General features: G+C 35.4%; 1 protein-coding gene across 2 annotated transcripts in view; it reads left to right on the forward strand.

The window, feature by feature from the left end:
- Window positions 1–13,128: 13,128 nt before the first annotated feature.
- toy (paired box 6 protein twin of eyeless) overlaps window positions 13,129–22,119 on the forward strand; it is a 91,616-nt gene continuing 82,625 nt past the window's right edge. For both annotated transcript variants that reach the window (XM_080161242.1, XM_080161243.1), the window contains exon 1: window positions 13,129–13,299. In XM_080161242.1, coding sequence (XP_080017368.1) covers window positions 13,284–13,299 — 16 coding nt within the window. In that variant the 5' untranslated portion in view covers window positions 13,129–13,283. The remainder of the gene's footprint in view (window positions 13,300–22,119) is intronic.

Below are 22,119 nucleotides of genomic sequence, written 5' to 3' on the forward strand. Positions count from 1 at the left end.
TGGATGGGCCTGTCTCCCAGCCAACTAGAGCGGAGCCACCCTTGCAGATCCAAGACAGCCGCCGGCATAAAGGAGGGACTGTTACCCTTCCCTACCCCGCAGGTCGGACTGCCATGCACCACCCTGCCAATGTCCAGAATGAGCCTGAAGGAGGCAACGCTCCTACAGTATGGCAACCACCACCTGCCCGCGTTGACAGAGACCCTGGAAGCCGAATGAACCTGACCAGCCCCGAGGGCGAAGAAACTGCGCCTGCATCCAGTAGCCAGCCTGCCAGCAACAAGGTGACCAACACGATGGAGACCACCAGCCCAGTGGAGAAACCTGAAGAGGTGTATACCAGGCGGCTGTTGGTCCAAGCCCCCTCATGTGCTGTGCCACCCCTGGAGGTTGACAGGGTGGCCTCAGAGGTACACATCCAACGGCCAGAATATCCAACAGGACCAGCTACTCCAGCAGATATAGCCGATTCCGTTAGACCTGGGGAGGGCTGGAGTCCACCACCGTCCAGCAACTGGTATCCTGGCGGACCCATTCCACAAGGACAACAAATTGAAGGCCGCAACCACTGTCGGAAGTCTGGCGGTGCAGACAACCCCTCCAGCCTTCCGAGGGGAGAGTTGTGGTATACGGCAGCTCTGGACCATGCAGAAACCAGGACATTATAGTGATGCTACGCACCTAGCTAAATCCTGTTATTCTACAATTACAAGGCCACCTGAAAATATGTCAGATAACGGTACTGGTTTCATCTCTCAGTTGTCCTGCAAATGGAGGGAGGGGGTGTTACCCCTCCCTCTCCCATCTTAAGCACCGGAACCTTCCCCTTCCACCACCAAGTTATCAGCACCACCTCAACCCTGAGGATAAAGGATCTAAACCTGCCCTCACCTGATAGAGTCACCCCCACACAGACTGTTGTTGTCGCAAGTAATCATCAAACCTTCCCTCTTTAGTACCCAGACCTACCACTCAACCCCTCTATTCTTATCTACCTATTGTGCTGCTCCATGGGCTATCCTGCCTGCCCCAGACAGGGATAGCCATCTACCTAACCATTGCAATTATCTATGTTTTACTGTATGATTTATCCTTAACTATCTTTATTCCTAATCCATATGTATTTATATTATGGTTAACTGTATTCTTAATCCCCCCCACCCTTTCCAGGGATGGGGAATCATGATTGCCCAAACTGACTATTGTATATGTATTATAATGCTTTTATGTTATGATCATTTATTCCTATCCATGTAGTTATTGTTTGTTGTATATAGCTTCAGTATCCTTCAACCCTTCAATAAAGTGACAACTGAAACAGATGTTGATTCTTGTCTAGTGAATGCTAGAGAAGCATAGCTTCTCTATAGTAAGGTGTCCACGTCTGTTCACACTGCCGTAGTCTTTATTCGAACTCTGGTGTCTGCCATTTACCCTAGGCGGATACCACACATCCATATAAAGGCGTTTACATGTGGTGGTAGGGGGGTGGGTGAGTTGTTAAGAGTACCTTCCCTCTCAGGAAGGCCATCCTTATATAAAAGTACAGGCTGTCTGTGTGTGTTGAATTGATATGGTTCTCCTTTACGGTGAAGCTTGTCATAGGTCCAAGAATGAAGAAGTGCATCTCCAGCCTTCCAAGAGAAATCGCACTCAGAAATTACAGACCACCCTCCAAAATTGTTTTTCCTTTTTCTTTTCAAAAGTAAAACTTAAAGTGGGGAGCCGACTTTCGCCTTCCTTACTCTTCCCATTAGTCGGTTCGGAAATTATATTTATGACATTTTTCATTGCAAAGTTAATGGGTTAGGGTTAAGGATGATTGATAAGGAATTCAGTTTTTAACTATTTATTAACGTTTCTGTATACAACTCCATATCTTAGCTAGACATAGGATATTCTCGGGGTTAAAATATGTTGCTTTCTATTGGTAACAATAGTTATTTCTCGCATCTTATTTTGAACAGCTTTCCGCGGATATGAAATGTACAATTACACGATTAATACCAGTTTTTTAGCCCCGATATGCCGAAGGCACGGGCTAAAAAAATAGTTTTAATCTTATGATTGTACATTTTTATATCCGTAGAAAATTGGATATAATACGATGCTAGACATAGTTTTTTCGTATTGATGAGAACCTGTTCTAATCCACCGGTTTCGAATGAATACGAGAAAAACAATTCAGATTTTTTTTTAAACCAATCAAAATAGTAATATTTTAAACTTTAACATTGTACAAATAAAATATAATCTAACTTTTTATTTATTACATAACAGTTTAAGTAGCACATTATTATTAAGTGAACTATATTCAAAAGGAATCAAATTGTATATACAAAATATTATTAAACAGTAATTTATAAAACAAAATTTCTGACATGTTTAAGAAATATAACAATTAATGAAGAAAATAAAGCAGTACACTTATACTGTTTCGTTTCTGTGTGTACCAGTATGTACGGGAAACGTGTGAGTGTTTATAGAGAGCGATACACTTTGTAAACAAGAAAGATATTGCTATTTTTCCTACTTTGACGGACAGCAGCTGTAAACGACATACGGAAAGACCATAAAAATAGCTTCGTTACTAAAAATGTCTGGAGTACTTTTCAGGAGTTACACACAGACAGACAGACATGTCATAATATCAATATTAGTTTTTCCATTAAAACTTAAATTAAAATTTCCACTAATACTTACTACACCACTGTATTTGATGTTTAAAGATAGTAGAGTAAGAAAGAATTAGATTATGCCATCCACAAGCGACTGGTTGACCACCACTTCCCCTTATTTTGAATAAATATGATGGAGAGGTAGTTTTTTTTCCCAATGCCTAACCCCTGCGGAGGACCTTAATCCTGCGGGGCCTAAACTTGTGGTGTCCTAACTTAGGCGGCTACCCAGTACCCTATATAACCTAATCAATCCAGACCAAAAGTACCAAATAAAGAAAAAAAAACTAATTCTCCCTCCCCCCATAATTTTTTCTTCAAGATAAGTGTGAGACTATCAGTGCAAAAGAATCCAAAAGAAATAGAAAGTTAAGTAAAGGTTAAATAGTATACTTTAACTTAAAACACACAAAGCAAATATAAAATTTGTTAATTGTCAATTTAGTATTCTCTATTATATCTAGTGTATAAATATAAAGAAAAAAGTTTTATAGAATAATTCTCATTTGTGTTCAATCTTTCTCCCAAAAAGTTTTGTTTTCAGATTATATCCTGTTAGAAAATTATTACTACATATATAAGTTTAACTGATTATTTTTATAATTTACTTACTAAACACTTCTTCTTTTCATATTTGCCTTTTTTTTAGTTGCTCATCTACTTTTAAAGGAGGTTCTGTTCTTCTGTCTGTTTTACCTTTAATGCAGTCTCATAACACATCATTTTTTTTGTCCATTGTCTTATTCCTTAAGTTCCCTGGTATTTACGCTAATGTTGAAACACTTTCTTAGATAAGTTTATTATGAGTAATGATATAATCATATATTACACTAAATAGATAAACATAAAGTACAGACGAATATGCAGGGATCTACAGGGATAAGACAATGGCCGATAAATTAATATACATCCCCAATGATTATACACAAAATTACCCCTTCTGTAGATTAAAATCAGTGGTTGAAAAGTTTGAACATTCAACTTAATGAACTAACCAACCAAAGTCCACAAAGTTGTTAAGTCAACGAATGAGATAAGTTATTATAAAACTTTGGGGACTAGTGTAATAAACACCCCATTGTCCCTTCTCTCTCTGCGAAAATGACTTTTGATTTATTAATAGAAATATCATTAGATACAATTTTGAAGGAATTATGTCATAATTGTATAAGATTACTCTTTAAAAATACAAATCACAAATATTGATTAGCCATATGTAATAAAAGTATAACATACACAATTAATAAAGAAATATTTAATGCAGTAATAACTAATTCGTTAAATAAATAATTAAGTTTTGTATAAATTTTAATTAAAATAAGTGAATAAACGAACAAATTATCGTCATTTATATAAGTATCTACCTATAATATCTTTTTACTTTTGATGTGTTTCTTTAGAGAAACATTGAAACACGATTTGATTTAATAAATACGTGATTAAGGCTGAGCAATTTCTTTCTGAATTATAGATTTCAATAATTGAAAAGCAATTTTTTAGATATATCATTGTCAAATTGTAGTTGCTTCGCTACCTAATTATCCTTGTTTAATGATAACCATAAATAGATGTTAGAGCAGATGTAATCGCCGCAGGAATCCTTCAATTAAATCTGATTGGTCTTTATTTTTTTCACTTCCCATTAACAGTTGATAAATAGCGCAGCTACTCTACAATTAGAGTGTATCTGTACGTCAATCACTAAGCTACAACGTCAACCTCACTAACCACTGGACCGATATGGTTCTCCATTACAGTAAAGCTAGTTACATACCCAGGGAAGGTTTATACCTATTATTTCTTCCCAGAGAAATCGAACCTAAAAAAAGTACCTCCACCCTTCTAGTTTTTATTGAAAAAAACCCCACATAATTATACCTACATATAGGAATTTTATATCGCTTATACTGTACGATGCTTTACTGTTCCTTATCTTGTTGTTCTTTTGTTATTGCTTCGCTATATATAATCATAATTGTCCTTGTTATCATATACTTTACACTAAATACAAGGATAGATCAGTGGAGAATAAATTCATCGTACCCGAAGTCATAAGGTAATCCACTTAGGAGGTGAAAAGTTCTAAATTAAACGTCAGAACTTAAGACGTTAAAATGGTTCCTACTTCTGCTATGTCAGGTGCGTGACATAAATAGTTAGATAACCGGAAATGCCTTGGTCCAAAACAGGCGCAACTCTTTACCATACAAAGTTAGGACTTCTTAGTAAAAGATAGTGCAATCAAAGGATTGGTTGTCTACGGGGCGAATGGACGCTTTTCACTGCAATTATATGTTTCAAAGTGCATGGATGGAGATGAAGAGATCTAAAACCTGAAGCGGCACCAAGCTTCCTAGAGGTCATCAAGTCATAAAGTGCAAAAAAAGTTAGTTTATTTTTTATCATGGCATAAAATTATGTATTATAACATTATAATTAGAATTAAAGCTGGTATAAACTTACGGTCAGCCCGTTTGTACATACGTCTACTTTGCAAAAAAATATATTCTCTGCTGCTAAATGAGATAGGGATCTTGTTTTTTTTTGTATAGATTAGATAGAATAATTAAATACATTTATAACTGTGCTCCTTATGGACATAATATGTTATATAATAAGATTAAAACTTCTCCTGATAAAGATTCTTTGCAAAGCATTCAGGACATTATTCAGACGCAGCAAGAATATTTTAAAAATTTGGTTAGTTCAAGGGCAGAAATATATTATATGAGATATCTTCTGCTAGATGGTAAACCAAATTATCTTACATATCAAAATATGAAACCAAAGAAAAAGAACAGTTACAATTTACTAATAGACAATGAAATGACTGATTGTCCTGAAAAAATTGTAAATAAACTAGGCAAAATTCATGCTGCATCTGTCTGTCCTGATGATATTCCTAAAGCTGATTTAAACGGACTTTTAGAAACTTTTAATTTAAAGCTGGATGATATTTTTCCTAAAATACAAAATACTATTTCTCCATATAGTAGTACAAAGGAGTTTCTAAAAGTCATAAAATCTCTTAAAGATCGTAGTAGCCCTGGACCAACATCACAGCCAAAAAGTTTATTTATGTTTCTTTTTCAAAATGTCCCTAAGTTTGCAACTAATGCATTTAATCAAATGTATGACATGGATTTAGATAATTCAGATTTTTCATTTATTAAGATCAAAAATGTTTGTTTTCTTCCAAAAAAAGATTTAGATTCATCAAATCCGGATAATTTAAGGCCAATTTATTTATCTGAAAACAGCCAAAAAATTTTGGACAAAGCATTAAACAATAAAATTGCTCCTTTCATGAGTAAAATTGTACATTCTGATCAATTTGGCTTTATTAAGAAACGGCACATGGCTACTGCTACAATATCTATCACTGCTATAATGAACTATATAAAGTCTAAAGAAATAGATTCCCAATTAGTTTTCTTTGATTTAAAAAAAGCATATGATCAAACGTTATACGAAGTATCTGATAAGATACTAAGCCACATTTTTTCACCACAATTTGCCAAAGTTTGGGCATCTATTTCTAATGGAGGCAAATTTAGGGTGGTTGTAAATAATCATATATCAAAACAATATGAAATTAAGTTGGGATTTCCACAGGGTGCCCCTAGTAGTGCAAATAAATTTGTTATTTATAATCACTTATTTTATTCTTGCTTAAACAGTAAGTTAATGTCACACTTAATGTTAAAGATCAAAAAACACAATTTGCCAGCCATATTTTTTGCCGATGACGGCTTTAAAGCTTTAACTCTAAAATCTGAAAAAGATGTGACTTCTTTATCTGATTTACTTAAAAAACTAAAGTCAACAGTAAATATAGAAATTAACTTCAAAAAAACAAAAATTTTAACATATGGCAACTGTCCAGTAAATTTAAGTTCTTTGGGAACACCCTGTAATATTGTTAAACATTTAGGAGTTTACTTGTCTTTTGATTTTGCAACTTCTCTAAATTTAACATATAAAGAATTATTGAATAAACTTAATAATCGTTCTAAAAATATGCATTTTAACCATGGAACAAATATTTTTAAGAGAAGAAATCTGTGCCTTTCATTCATGAATTCATGCGCTTTGCACATATATAGAATTTACTCACCAAATAATGTGATATGCAAAAAAATATGGAAAAGTACTTCTAAATTTCTTTGGTCAAATGGATCAAGTCACAGATACAAAGTAGCTAAAAAGAGAATTGAATCAGAGTTTCACGATGGCGGTTTAAATATGCTTTTACCAGAACAGCAAAGTTTTTCTATTTGGATAACAAGCTTTTTTAATATCCTCAAACATGCCAACGAATACCCTAATTCAAATCTAGCTATAATTCTAAAACAAAAGCATGTACCTATTTCTTCTATTCTTAAGAACTTTGGCTCTAATATGTTGAAAAAATACAGTAATAAATTTATGTCTTTATACCCACCTCAGGGGAAAACAATGTTTAAAAAATCTAAAATTTTTCTAGAAGAGTTAGAAAAAAATCCAAAGACATTCTTGCAATCGCCCATTACTTCATCCTATTGGTCTAAAGACATTAAATTTAGCAGTAGAGAAAGTATAATCCTTGATAGATGTAATTTAAAGACTATTGCTTCTATATTAAAAAGTATAACAATTCAGCTAAAATATCTTTATATTCCTGTTATTAAAGAAAATTTGATAGAAAATTTAGACAATTACCAGGAAATTTATGCAAAACTAAAAGAGGTGGTTATAAACATTTCAAATGAGTTTGAGTTTAGTTCCTTACAATGTTTATCTTTGAATAAGAATAAAAATGCAGAAAAACCTCTTTTTTATCTTACATACGAGACACCATCAATTTTTTCGCTTTTTTTCAAACAAATGCATAAGAAAAAAATTGCTAGTATTCATCCTTCAATAGAAACTAGAAAGGTAGATAAAAAATGGTTTCCAGATATTGAAAATTTTCAAAATAGTTTTAAGATTGTTCTTGATCTACCTATAACTTTATATTATAAAGGATTCCTTTTTGAACAATACATACGCACACTGGTAAGTTGTACAAAATTATTCAAATGGAATCTAATAGATAGTGATATTTGTACTAAATGTTATGTAAAAAATGATTCAGATCATGCAATTTTTTTCTGCAAATTCCCGAAATACTTCGCCCATTGTCTTGCTATTTTTCTAGATGAAATTTACTTTCAGGGTCGCCCTGAGTTCATTTTCCTTAAAGAAAATTTCTTTCTTTTTAACATCTATTATGAATGCTTTAAAGGTGACGATTTTGCTCAAATTTCGATGCTCATTTTAGCAGCTAAAGACAAGGCGCTAAAAATTAGTAAAGAACCTTGTCTATCAAGATGGAATGAAAACAATTATTTTTCTCAAACATTGCTTTTAGCTCAATTCTGTTTAAAATTATTAGATAAAGGTGGTATATCAACATATCTTATTGAAAAATTTATTAATTTTGTTTTGAAATATAAAGACAACACAAAATATTTTAGTATTTGATTTTCAAACTGTCTCCAAATATAACTAGTTAATTTTTTTTACAATATATTATAATATCGCTTGTTATTAACAATTTATGTGCTATTATATAAACTGTATATATTAATAATTCAAGACTATGTGATTTAATTATGTATAGTTTGTTCTTAAAGGAATAAATTATTAAATAAGAAGATAACTTTCCTTAGTTCTAATATCACATTATCTTGTTAATAGTTATTTCTCGCATCGTATTATAAACAGCTTTCCGCGGATATAAGAATGTACAATTATAAGATTGAAACCATTTTTTTAGCCCCGAGGTGCCGAAGGCACGGGCTAAAAAACTGGTTTTAATCCTATGATTGTACATTTTTATATTCGTAGAAAGCTGGATATAATACGATGCTAAACATAGTTTTTTCGTATGGATGAGAACCGGTTCCTATCCACCAGATTCGAATGAAAATGAGAAAAGCTATTTATACCACTGTTTAATCCTTAACAAATAATATCAATAAAAATCCTATTATGTTCTAGGTTGAAATGTTTTTATTTGTCCGTTAGGATCTTGCTAACTACTAAACTAATTGAGTTCTCCAAATTGATATATTATGTATTATTTTTCACGAAACCTATCTGATGGAAAAATGCATATAGGTATATTAAGATACGCCGTCATATTTATTATCCTCTTGTAGAAATCTTTGTGTGCTAAAACTGCTGAGGCCAGCTGACATATAGGTATGTTTTATTGTATAACTATCCAACTTTCTGAATTTAATGTCTTGCGGTTGGTTTTATTTTATTGTTCTGCCTTGTTTCCACACCTAAATACAGATCTCCTAGATGCTAGAGGCAAAAAAGTAGTGCATCAAATGCGTTTTTACCATAAACATATACAATATTAATATTTTGTTATTTATAGAGTTTACTTACTACCTTGATTTACTTTTTATTTTGAGGCATGTCGCAATAAAATCTTAGGCCAGCCTGAAATATTTCTATTTCTAATCCTATCTTCTAACATAGACCAAAGGCCCGTAAATAATTGACCTTTATTTTGACCTTGAAATCATTGCAGCGTAGGCAAAAGTGACCTTTGAAACTAATTGAAACAAATTTTTCTGGGGAAATAGAGATCTGAAACTCTCACTTTCTGTATCCTCTACTTTTTTTCTGGGAAAATGATCTTCTAACAAGAATAGAGTTAATTTTAGAGTTGTTGTTCTTCATCTAGATCTCGACAGCCGTTCTATGTATGATAGACCAATTGCGGTTTCATTTATTCCAACAAAGTCATTCTATTTTAGGACAGTCTACATACACAACAAAAAGGCAACTGGTCACTGCTGAAAGTTGCAGACGAAGAAACCTTTCATCACTACCTATAAATATTCTTATTATTTTAGCTTCCCATTAGCGCAATAATTTAGATTTCGCATATTCTGGTTGTCGAGCTACCAAATAGTCAACATAAACTATTTGGTAGCTAAATTTGACGGGGATCTTGTCATAATAAACCTGAATAGACATATCTATGATTATTTTGTCTATTGATTCCAAGGAGGAGGACACACAACATACATCTGAGTACACATTTATACCTTAAATTTTCATGCTTAATTTGTAAGTACAATCACCGTGACAATTTTTAGCGCATCAGGCGGCTGATGCAAAGAGGGAGCGGGGATGGGGAGGGAGAGGGGGGAGTTTGGCGGCAATATAGGGAAAAGGCGGAGTTACTCCAATGCTAGTTGAGAGTGTTTTGCCGCCAATTTCGGGGAAAGGAGGAGATATTGAGGAAGGGAAAGATATAATAGTATCTGTAACAGAAAAAGGGAAGGTATATTTAGGGGGAAGATAAAAATTGTGTGATCTAGGGAAAATCGGGGAAACTTTTTAAAACAAACATATTGGGGGGATGTTCGACTGTCTGCAATGCAAAAAAGAGGAAGGAAAAAAATATATGGAATAGGTAAAGAGAATAGGAATACTAACAAATAAGGGTCGGAATGTAGATTAGGGGGGGAAACGTAAAGGGGAGTATGATGAGGGAATTTAAGGGGAGGTGGGAATGAAGATTGTTAATAATGGGAATGGGGTAGATATAAAACGGGGCATGGGGGCAAAATATGCGCTCTCAACCCATCCCAACTAGAGACTTTGACAATTCACACATGATAAAACTTTCCGCGTGAAAGGAGTTCTCAATTCTAACTTTTACCATCCAAGCAAACCATATATACACATACAGATAGATAGATAGATACAGAGTGAGTGTGTGTGTGTTTGTTTTGTCTTTATAGTGCAACAATTTTTATGTTTACTTTAAGAAGTTGAACAATAATTGGTCATGTGAAAATATTTAAACTTTTAGTGATCCTTTTGATTAACGCAATTGTAATAAATTTCATATATTCATTTTCATTATTTTATCTATATTTATAGTATGCTTTCAATAGCAGTTAATTTTCCAATTTAAACTAGTTTTCTAAGTGATTAATCCTATTAATTATATTTTTGCGTTCCCGTGGGCAATATCTATTAAACCATTCTTGGTAGCTTTTTATTATCTTCGTTTTTAAAAGCCAGTGAAATTGTATCACATTGTAAGCCGTAATGATAATTTCTATAAATCCATTACTGGTTTTATACAGTGAGCCAAAAAAAATTGAGACTGGAAGTTTAATTGGGTTAATCTTTTCTAGGGAAGCTTTACAAATGTCTTGGGATGGGTTTAAGCTTTTTATCCACTACAACCCTTTCGGAAGTAAAACATCAATAGTAATACATCTCAATAATTTTTAAAAATTTATTACAACCGACTTAAAATTAGTATTTAACTTTTGTGTTTTTATTTAAAAAGGTTTAATTCATTCGAAGACTTATTTCACATCTTTTAAAATAAATAATCTTATCTTTTATTACATTTTTAACTTATTCAACAATAAAAACAAAGTTATTTTTTTTTGTAAATGATCGTTATAACAAGTATAAAAAGTGTACCAAAAATATAATTTTAATACTGTTGTTTAACTTGGCAGTACACTAATTGCACACGTGTGCCTAGTGAATTAAAGTGTGTTGTAGCACATCTTATACCATAATAATTAAATAATAGTTAAAATGAAAAGTAAGTAGGATTTAAACCATTTTTTTCCACGTTAAAACTGTTGATATTCTTTTGATATATAATTTTAATTATTTATGTCGACTATATAGCTTTTTCTCGTATTCATTCGAATCCGGTGAATAGGAACCGGTTCTCATCCATACGAAAAAACTATGTCTAGCACCGTATTATATCCAGCTTTCTACGAATATAAAAATGTACAATCATAAGATTTAAACCAGTCTTTTTAGCCGGTGCCTCCGGCACCTCGGGGCTAAAAAACTAGTTTTAATCTTATAATTGTACATTCTATATCCGCGGAAAGCCGTTTATAATACGATGCGAGAAATAACTATTATCGACATACAAGTGATCATAACTGACATAAATTTTTTTCTTTCGTTTTCTTTTTAAACGATTTGGTATGATTTCTTTATACAGTTTTGAAATCGTTGCTTTTCTACCAATGACTTTTATTAATATCCTAATAATATTTCATATTATGAAATAAAAAAAGGTTAAGTAAGAAATTTAAATTTAAAACTTTAAAAAGTTTCTCTAAATAACTAGTCATATTGTAATTTGATTTGAAATCTTTTGGCATTACGTTAATTTTAAAAGTTTAAATTGAGAGATTAATGTTATGTAAATGGTTAAAAAGTTTAAAATGTTTAAAATCTAAATATTTCTCCTTGTAAACTAATATTTACAAAGGTATCTTAAAAAAGCATTAAAAAGGCTAAAAATGAAATTGATTATTGGACAATAAAACAAAACTTTTAGGATTAATGATATTTTTAGAAAATTATAGGGTTTATAAAAATATTTAATTTTGTTAAGTAAAACCTTTTAAAGCATTTAGCGTGGGAGGATTTGGTCACATTTGGTTTTAGATAAATTTAAACAAGTTTAAATTTTTTTGTTGCGGTTTTTTTTAGAAAAATAGTAGAAGCATAGTCTTTTATTTTTAATAATGAAATAAACTTTTATAAGCTTCTTAAATTTTTACATCTTCAAGTAATATTTGATATAACCCTTCCTTATCTTAAAATTGCTTTAAAAACGCCATTACTAACAGCCATTCAAGCGTCTAAAGTCTATTCTAGAGTAGCCTTGCTACTGTAAAAAAAAACCAGAATGTGATACCTTTTAGTTGAAGCCTAGACAAGCATTTCCAAAATAATTTTGTAATAAAGAATTGTAAGTTGAGTGTAAAATAAAAGAATGTTTAGCAACATATTTTGATTGTCTTTATGCATCCAAATTACTACCTAAAAAATATATTTTTTGTTAATAGATGTGATAAAAACCACTTTTCTTTCATATCCAAAAATATTCTAAAACACTTTCTAGCCTTTTAAGCGGACTTAATTTTTATTATTATAATTTACATTTTGTTATTTTTAAAAGCGAAGCTTTTCTATAATTATTTATACAACAGATTTGATTGTGCGAAGCTTTTCTATAATTATTTATACAACAGATTTGATTGTTATGCTCTTATTTATTTTATACATATTCCTATCCTTCGAAAAAAAGGTTGAGAGGGGGGGGGGGGGGTAAACATTGTCTGATATTAAAAATGTTTCTGCTCCGATGAAATGCTAAGTGGTCTTAAAACTCTAAAATAGCGCTAATCTAAAAATAATATCAAATGGTTTTACATCACAAAAAATCAATTATTTTGATGCTACTTTAAGATAATGGATTTATGTGAACTTTTTAATGTATATATTTGACTTTTAATTTGATATATTTAAAAATATTTTGTACTAAAAGCTTTTACTTTAGAACAAATATATATTTTTTTATGTAATTTATCTTTATAAAATATTGTAATATAAAAATTTCAGATAAGTTTAGAATAATAATGTCTTAGTATACAGAACAGAAAATTCAGAGAACTTTAAGTGAAAAAATCCGTGAAAAATCTTTAGTGAATTATTTGAGAAAAAAAGGCACATATAGATTCTTTATTAGAATAGTCATTGAATGCTACAGAAAAAATGCCGCTCTTTGAAGGTAAGAAATATATTTTTAATTAAATAATCCTTCTTCTTAAAAAAAATCTAATCTTATTCCAATTTAGAAACTTGTTTTTTTTAAACCCCTCGGGAAGCTATAACATAGCCCTCTTGACCTATACTTAACCAAACTCAAATAAATGTAAAGAGTGCTTTAAAGTAAGAATCTTGAAGCTTTTTATAGTGCCTACAAAAAAAGACGTCATACTAGCCTACTATTAGTCAATTAAAATATATACTGGCCTGTCACTGGTATATTAGTCTGTGTGTTTGCCTATTATTGAGCATTTGTATTGTATTACGTTATTTTTTTTACAGGAACTTTAAAGAGCTTCAAGAAACTTTTAGGGGGGGGGGGGACTAGCGAGTCTTTGATTTGAAGGATATTATTGACTTTATTTTCTTTCATTTTTTCTATTATTATATTAAATAAAGTGAAAGCTATGCCTAGATAATTCAATATCATCCTTGTTTCCTTGTGTTAAATTTAACTACAGCTAAGAAGGAACTATATAATTCTAATTGGTTCGGAATTAACATTTATTCATCACTTAATTAAGCAGCAGGGGCGTTTATATGGGGAGGGGGCGGGGGGAGTATTAATAGAGGATGAAAGAGAAAAGGGAAAGGAGGATGGTTAACAATTGAAATCAGCGGGGGGCCATTTTAATTGCACCCACCCCTTCCCTTATTATCTCCTTTTTTGCCTCTCAATTTTCCCTATGACCTCAGAGGTTAATAACAGCAAATCTTTTCTATAAATATGTCCGAAATATTTATAGATATTGCACAAAATAAACTGTCATTTCAATGATTTATATGCAACATATACTAAATTACTATTTTGTATTCTTTCATCACTATGATAATTATGCGTTATTAGAATTTTTAAGAATTGTTCCCACTTAAAAAATATAATAAATGTTGTCTCAACCATGACACTTTGGTTGAGCTTGACTTCCGAATTAGCGGGAAGTTCACGAGATCAGTTGGCGAACATACAAACCCCCAATACCAGGAACCATCAAGTTTCAACAGCAGGTTTGAATATAGATTTATTGATGAAATTATTTCAAAGACCTGAAATTACAATATCAATTAGTTCATAATTCCAGTTATTTATAACCACGTAATCTTATTTGCTTTTTAAAAATCATTTTTCTCTACGGTAAAAATCTTTGGAAACTTTGGCTTTAAAGGAAAATTATTTGGTTTAATAAATCATTGTTAAATGCAAAAATAAAGGCACATAAAAATTACTAAAACATATATTAATCATAATTAAGTTTCATGCTTAGCTGGCTAAAGCCTTTTTTAAAACTACATATAATCGTCCTATACACCATACTTCCCAATAAAATTAACAAATTCTACCTGAAGCTCTTATGGTTTCAAATCCCTGATATACTAGGGTCGTTCACACACAATGAGACCAATGATAGGCCCAATTTTGTTTTCCGAAATCTTCACACTCTCATATCTCATTCAAAAGTAAAGAACGTGCGCATCATAATAAACAAAACAATCCATGCCGCGCCACATTATGAAAGGAAAGCCATAAAAAGACGACATTTGCGCTTGGTTTTCTAGGATTAATGATAAGGAATTAATTTCGTACTTGATAAACACAAAGCTTCCTCGAAAAGAGGTTAAGACACACCCCCCGTTTGAAAGTCAAATTAACTTCCTTAACGAGATTCAAGGTTTTTTTTTTTGCGCTGAGCACTAGCAACATTTCTCACTAAACTCAACTCACCATAATCACATGAGAATGGCCACATCCCGAAAACGTGACAATTTTGCTCCTAACTAAATGAAACCCCGTGAAATGCATACACAATATTATACTCCTCACTAGGACTCATAATACCTCACATTTTAGGATAGAAGGATGGGGATTGGTTTGTACCATACAACATTCCATGCACATGACAATCACAAGATCACATACACAAATCCTAAAATAGATAATCCTATTAATCATGATGTTGTAAATATAACAACTATACTAAATATAATCATTTCATAATCAATAGGTAATAAATCATTATTATAAATCAATAAGTACCTACGAAATCAGGTTGAAATGTAAATGTAAACAAATAATGGTAAAAATAAAACGAAATAAATCTTAGACAAGAAAATTAAGATTTATAGGTACTTAAAACTAAATTTGTTAAGCATCAAAAAGAGTAGTAAGAAAAAATTTTTCAAAATCCTTGGGCAGAAAGTTTTTCAAACCTAATGAATAAGAACTGTAATATCTTAATCAACAATAAAACTTTTTAATACTTAAAGAATAGCAAATAATAATATCTTCGTTAGAATTTTCATCGGAATTATAAAAAAAATACCAATTTTTCTTTGTAAAAAAAAATGAGACTTTAAATATGAATTTTCAATCATTCCTTGATCTGAATAAAAGTGTTTTACTTGATTGAAATTCATATATAATTTTAAAAAAATCTGCTAAAAAATACTTGATTTTTTCTTAGAATAAATATCGAATCACGCAACCTCGACACATTTATTCCTTTTTGTTAAACTTTTCAGGTAAGTTTTAAAATGAATTGTACTTTTGAAAAGAAATTAAACTCAATAAAATTAAATTTGAGCATATGAAATAGAAGAATATTTAATCGCATTTCATTTGATTCTTATTTTAGGCATAAAAATAGGCATGTGAAAAATGTGGTTTTTTTTACTAAAAAAAATCTCAATTTCCATAAAATAAGAATCAATTATTAATCATAATTTTTAACAACTGCCTGACTGATACAGCATGTTCTTCTAGGGGAGATTTATCTGTCAGTCTGAACAAGACTCTTGCAGTCTTTCTTCCATCCTCAATTCTCGTCACTCGGCCCATCCTCAAACATCTCATCAGCGGATTGGTACTCGTAACCAGAACTATATCTCCGTCAGCTAGTGGCTCCGCCATCTCATCCTTCCACTTGGACATCCGTAATATCTTCGGTAGGATCTCCTGGCGGTAGGCAGTCCAAAACTGGGCAGACAAATCTTCCAACAACTTCAACCTGGAGGAAATTTGGTCCTCCGGTTTCATCGCCACATTGCACAACGGCTGGCGGTCAACATTTCCCAGCAGCTGGCCAGGGGTGATCAGCCGCCAATTCTCCACGTCGTTCGCAGCTTCAATCGTCAATGGTCTGCTATTCATCAATTTGCTAACCTCCGCCAACAGCACCAGGAGCTCGTTGAAATTAACAGAACTATTCACCAACTTCTTGGACAGCAATCTCTTGGTTAATCCCACCATTTTCTCCGCTTGCCCAATATAATGGTGGGCTCGGGCCGGGATCTGAGACCAAGAAAACTCTACCTGGCTGCCCAACTTCTGCTCTAAAACCTTGCGAGCACCGGATAATTGTGTGCCCATGTCGCTTACTATGATCTTCGGCAGACAATGAACAGCTTCCAACTTGCGCAGGGACAACAGGATACTGCTGGTATCATACTTTTCCAAGGCATCTAACCACAACGCCCCTGAGAATCTGCAGACCACCACGAACACCCACACCTTCTTCGTTGCTGTCTGACTCCTCGTTTTGGCGGCAGCTCTCCTCGTAACCAGCGGAACCATCAGGTCGACCTGCACAGCTTCAAAAGGCCTGCTCGGGACCAACTTGTCAGGTAACACGTCCTTCATGGTAGTACGACATTCCTTAGCCCTCTCAACACTGCAGGGCCAACATTTCTTCACTTCCATGATGGCCAACCTCCTTGCCTTCACAATCCAGCACCAACGGCGGCTCTCAGCTAAAGTTCCACGGACACCAGAGTGAAGCTCAACATGCGCTTCTCTCATAAAAACAGCAGCTAACCAATTACCAGGCTCCAAAATTATTAAACCTGGCATGTCTTCAAATATCATTTTACGGCCGCCAGTAATGGCGTCAATGACTGGCTGTCCACGACCAACCATTTTAAGAATTCTCATCTCCCTGGTCACATAATTTCCTCCGGGACCAACGACAGGCCAGGTCAATGATACTTCATGCACTAATGGATTTAATGACGCATAATTGCCTTTAGCGTCATTTATCCACTCATCCTCTTGGCTTCGTGACACAATGAAAAGTTCCGCCGCCGCCATAAAATTGTACAAAGACGGCTTGTACACAGAATCTGCGGCTGCTACATGACCACCAGCGGCTGTAGTCTTACCTTCTTGTCTGCTCTTTAGCTTCTTCAACCAGGTGTTCGCAACTTGCAGGACAGCTGCCATAATACGTTTGGCCTGTCCAAATGATCTCCTGTGCTTAAACCTAAAGACATCTTCAGCGGCTTCTCCGGCAACTTTCATTGAACATAACTTAACCATTTTGGTATTCAACTCCTCTGGGGGTAAAACCTGCTTGACTTCTTCGGCAGTTTTCACCGGCCACGCACTTTCATCCTGGCGCAACCATTCTGGGCCCAATCTGTACCTGGAACCTGGTCCCAAATCTGATACCTTGCAGGTGCTTCTGGTGCCCAAATCTGCAACATTGTGTGTCCCCGGGACCCACCTCCAGTCATCCTTGTTGGTTGCAGATTGAATTTCTCCAATACGATGAGAATTAAATGTGTTCAACATAGCACTGTTGGAAACTATTTGTGATAAAACACACGATGAATCAGTAAAGTACATCACTCTGATAACATCAAAGGGCAGGGCATCTCTGACGGACTTTGCCAACCTTGTGGACATCTGGCACCCCATCAATTCAAGGCGTGGAATTGATTCACACTTGACCGGCGCAACTCTTGACTTGGTGGCTAGCAGAAACGTTTCAAATCCTTGTCTAGTTGGCCACCTCAAATATGCATTACTTGCATAAGCCTCTGATGACCCATCCGAAAACATCATCAAGGATGGAAGGCCAGTTGGTTCATCCGGGACCACACAACGGTCAAACTCCAATTTAGCAACCTCAGCTCTGTCCTCCAGCGACTGCACAAGTTCATCCCGTAGACTTTTTGGAATGAAATCTTGCCAGCCCAAATTCAGCAAACATGTTTTCCGCAGGACAAGTTTAATTCTCAACAGAATAGGGCTGCAAAGCCCGATCGGGTCGAAGGTTTGGGCGGCGAACCTGTGGACCATCTTCTTTGTCAGATTCTCGTCCAAGGCGTCCTGGAGGTTGTACAAATCAGCATCCTCTTTCACCTTCCTTCCCTTGACCTTACCATCTTGATTGACTCTTGTGGCGATGGACAACACATCGGTGGCTGGCTTCCATATCAGCCCGAGAACCTTGGTAGGTTGGCAATCATCTCCAGAATAAATGACTTGTTTGAAGGAAAAACTACCTTTGCCGATAATTCTGTCGGCCTCTTTCATCATCTCCTTGGCTTCTGGCTTCGATCCTGCTCCCGAAATAACGTCATCTATGAAGCTGTGCTTCTCAAGCTTGACTGCAACTGGAATCTGAGGTAACTTGAATTCCTCATCAGGGTAGGTAGGTATTGGTGGCTCCTTCCATAACTCAGGTTTAGCAACAATTTCACTACCGTTTATCTGCCCCTCTCCATACATCTCCTTGACCTCTGCTTCACTCTTTCCGCCGAACAGGCGGGACGTCAACTTCAGGGCTGTAACTGCCAAATTTCCCGCAGCTAACTCGCCAAAATTCACAACTTTAGTCAGGTAAATTTCAAGAGGACCGTCTGGCGTCGGGGAGAATAAAACTCTCTTCATCTGGCTGTCGAACTCTGTGGCCAGGATGGAGTTATAAAACTTGGAAATATCCACGGTTATACCAACCTTGTAACCGCGGAAAAGCATCAAATGATAAAAAATCTTCTGCATTGGCGGCGGGCCTCCCAGCATTATGTTATTAAAACTGGTACCCTTGAACGTCAGAGAACTATTTGCACACAATCGCATGGGTGTGGAACTTGAATCCTCCTTGAACGCAACCACTATTGATGAACAAGACTTAGGTCCTTCATACTGCAATTCTTCAGGCGTGGCTTTTTGAAAAACGCCTCTTCTTATGGCGTCGTTGAATACCTCCACATACATTCCATAGGTACCTTCCTTGACCATCCTGGCACGATCCTTTTCAGCAATTTTGCGGGCTAAACTCTCATTGTAGGGTAAAGTGTGAGGATCCTCAATATAAGCATATTGACCTGTCCACTTGTTGGACTGCAAGTCTAGTGTTAAACCTGCCTCAATTATCCTCTGCCTCTCACGCTGGTCCCAGGTAGTGCCGTCGGCCATAGCCTTACACTCTTGACAAGCTGTACATCCTGGACAAAGTGCCTGCGGCTGTACGCCAAACGATTCAGACGTCAGAAAGTCTGGCAAAGTGCCTCCACTGACACTGACAGCCTTATAAGCCGACTTTTGATCTCCAGCTCCACCATCAGCACTCGTACAGATAAAACCACTACCAAAAATGGTTCGCCACAACATAGACTGGCCCACTTTCTGGTAGGTTGAAGGAAACACGTCAGGATGTGTATTTCCAATGATGATATCTAAGCCTCCACTAATATATGTAAACCTTTCTGGCGGCATTTTAAATATCTCGGCGGCAGTTTCGGGGTGGACCGAGCGCATCTCGTTGGCCCCGCCGAGGGTAGGCATGACAGCTGCCTCAAACTCCCTCATATTGCCGTCCCTATCCTTCAGATAAAACACAACATTGCGGCAGGAAGACTCACTGCCATCAGCTACAGAAATAGTTGTATATCTGCCGGTAGATTTCAGCTTCAACTTGTTGGATAACTTCTCAGACACAAGTGGCAAATTTGCCCCGGAGTCAAACATTAACGTGGCGTGGCAGGTGCCGCCGCCAGGTGCTACAACAGGAACTAACTGAAGTAAGAAGGTACAGGGGCTGGGTGCAGAACTTGACTTGTAGACTGTATTCACACCAGCACTAGCCTCATGGAGTAACCTGGAATGGTATCTGTCGCAATTATTGGTACCACAAACACCAAGCTTATCAGATTTATTACACTTGTCAGCAGTATGGCCGTCGCACAAGCAGAGTTCACATAACTTCTTCTGCTGGACAACTTTCTTTCGGTCAACCACATCCATCTTCTTAAACGTGAGGCAACGGAAAATCGGGTGCTTCTCCTTGCAGCTCTCCACAGGACATGCACTGTTCCACTTGGAAGCCTTGTCCTTCCCAGCCTTTCCATTCTTATTGTCGCTGCGGCCAGATACTTGCGCGGCGGCAGCTCTGTCACGATTTCTCTTGCCGGCGCCACTGTCATAGGACATATCACCGGCCAACATGGCACCCCTGGTCCTCTCCAGCAGTTCAACAATCTTCGGGATGTTTGGTTGGTTCATGCTACCTAGCTCCATCATAATTTTGTCTCTCAAATTTTCAGGGCACTTGTCTTTAAAAATATGAATGAGAGTTAGGTGGTTGTAATCCTTAGCTGCAGAACCAACGATGGCTTCTACCTCCTGCATCATGCTCTTGAAGGTAGCAATTGCGCTAACCACGTCCACAGGTTTATCCACAGGTTTCATCTTGTTCAACTTAGTTAAAATCCTCATGAACCGGCGAGTGTTTGATAAAAACATCTGGTCAAGAAACGCCCATTGTTCATTGTGATCTCTAATCGCTGACACTTGCTTGCGTAGTTCCGGGTTGGTTATCACCTTCTCCATACACAACATCAGACTTAACCTCTGGTCAGCAAATCCATAACCAGAGCATAGATCCTTAAAGACCTGTTTAAAGTTTGGGTAATCCGTGTCAGTACCGTCGAACGACGGCAACAAACTGTTGTCCCAGCGCCCATACTGCGGGTTGGAACTCCGAATATCCACGGCAGACATACTTCTGGAGAGCATGGCAGGTGTCCCACTCTCATCCAGGTTAGATGAACGACGTTCCATCTCTCTAAGCCTTCGGTACATATCACGTACTTCTTGGCGCAACTCCACGGAAATTTTAAGCTCTCCCATGTCCATCTTCACCTTCTCAATGACGTCGAGGTTCCTGGCGACAGTGCTTGACCTCGCGTCGTCTGAATCATTGTCAAGCCAGTACAGAATTTTTGTACACTGCTCCAACGACGCATAGACTTTATCTGCAACAGTTTTCTGCTCACTAGCTTCATCCAAATCACGCTTGAACTCGCGCAGCTCACTAGACTCCACGGCAGGTTTTAGACTTTTTATTAGGTCAGATTGGTCCTTGACCTCACTAAAAATGTCACGAATTGATTTTACATTCACATTTTCACATGAACTAAAACTTTGGCAGGCTTTTAGATTGTCATAAAACACTTTTAACTGTTCATCAAAAACTTCTAGCCTTTCACTGCCAATAGCGATAGCTCGCTCAATTTTCTGCTTTTTGGTTAGTGGCATATTGATTCACTAGGTACTTATTTCACAGAAAAATTGTCACAGTTTATTGCATCAATAATTCACTGGATGCTATTGATCTCTTGATGAATGCTAACGCCTATTCATCAGATACTTTGAAATTGTCTCAACCATGACACTTTGGTTGAGCTTGACTTCCGAATTAGCGGGAAGTTCACGAGATCAGTTGGCGAACATACAAACCCCCAATACCAGGAACCATCAAGTTTCAACAGCAGGTTTGAATATAGATTTATTGATGAAATTATTTCAAAGACCTGAAATTACAATATCAATTAGTTCATAATTCCAGTTATTTATAACCACGTAATCTTATTTGCTTTTTAAAAATCATTTTTCTCTACGGTAAAAATCTTTGGAAACTTTGGCTTTAAAGGAAAATTATTTGGTTTAATAAATCATTGTTAAATGCAAAAATAAAGGCACATAAAAATTACTAAAACATAT

The sequence above is a fragment of the Acartia tonsa genome, chromosome 5, assembly GCF_053477335.1.
Source record: "Acartia tonsa isolate MP-2025a chromosome 5, ASM5347733v1, whole genome shotgun sequence".
Lineage (NCBI taxonomy): Eukaryota > Metazoa > Arthropoda > Copepoda > Calanoida > Acartiidae > Acartia > Acartia tonsa.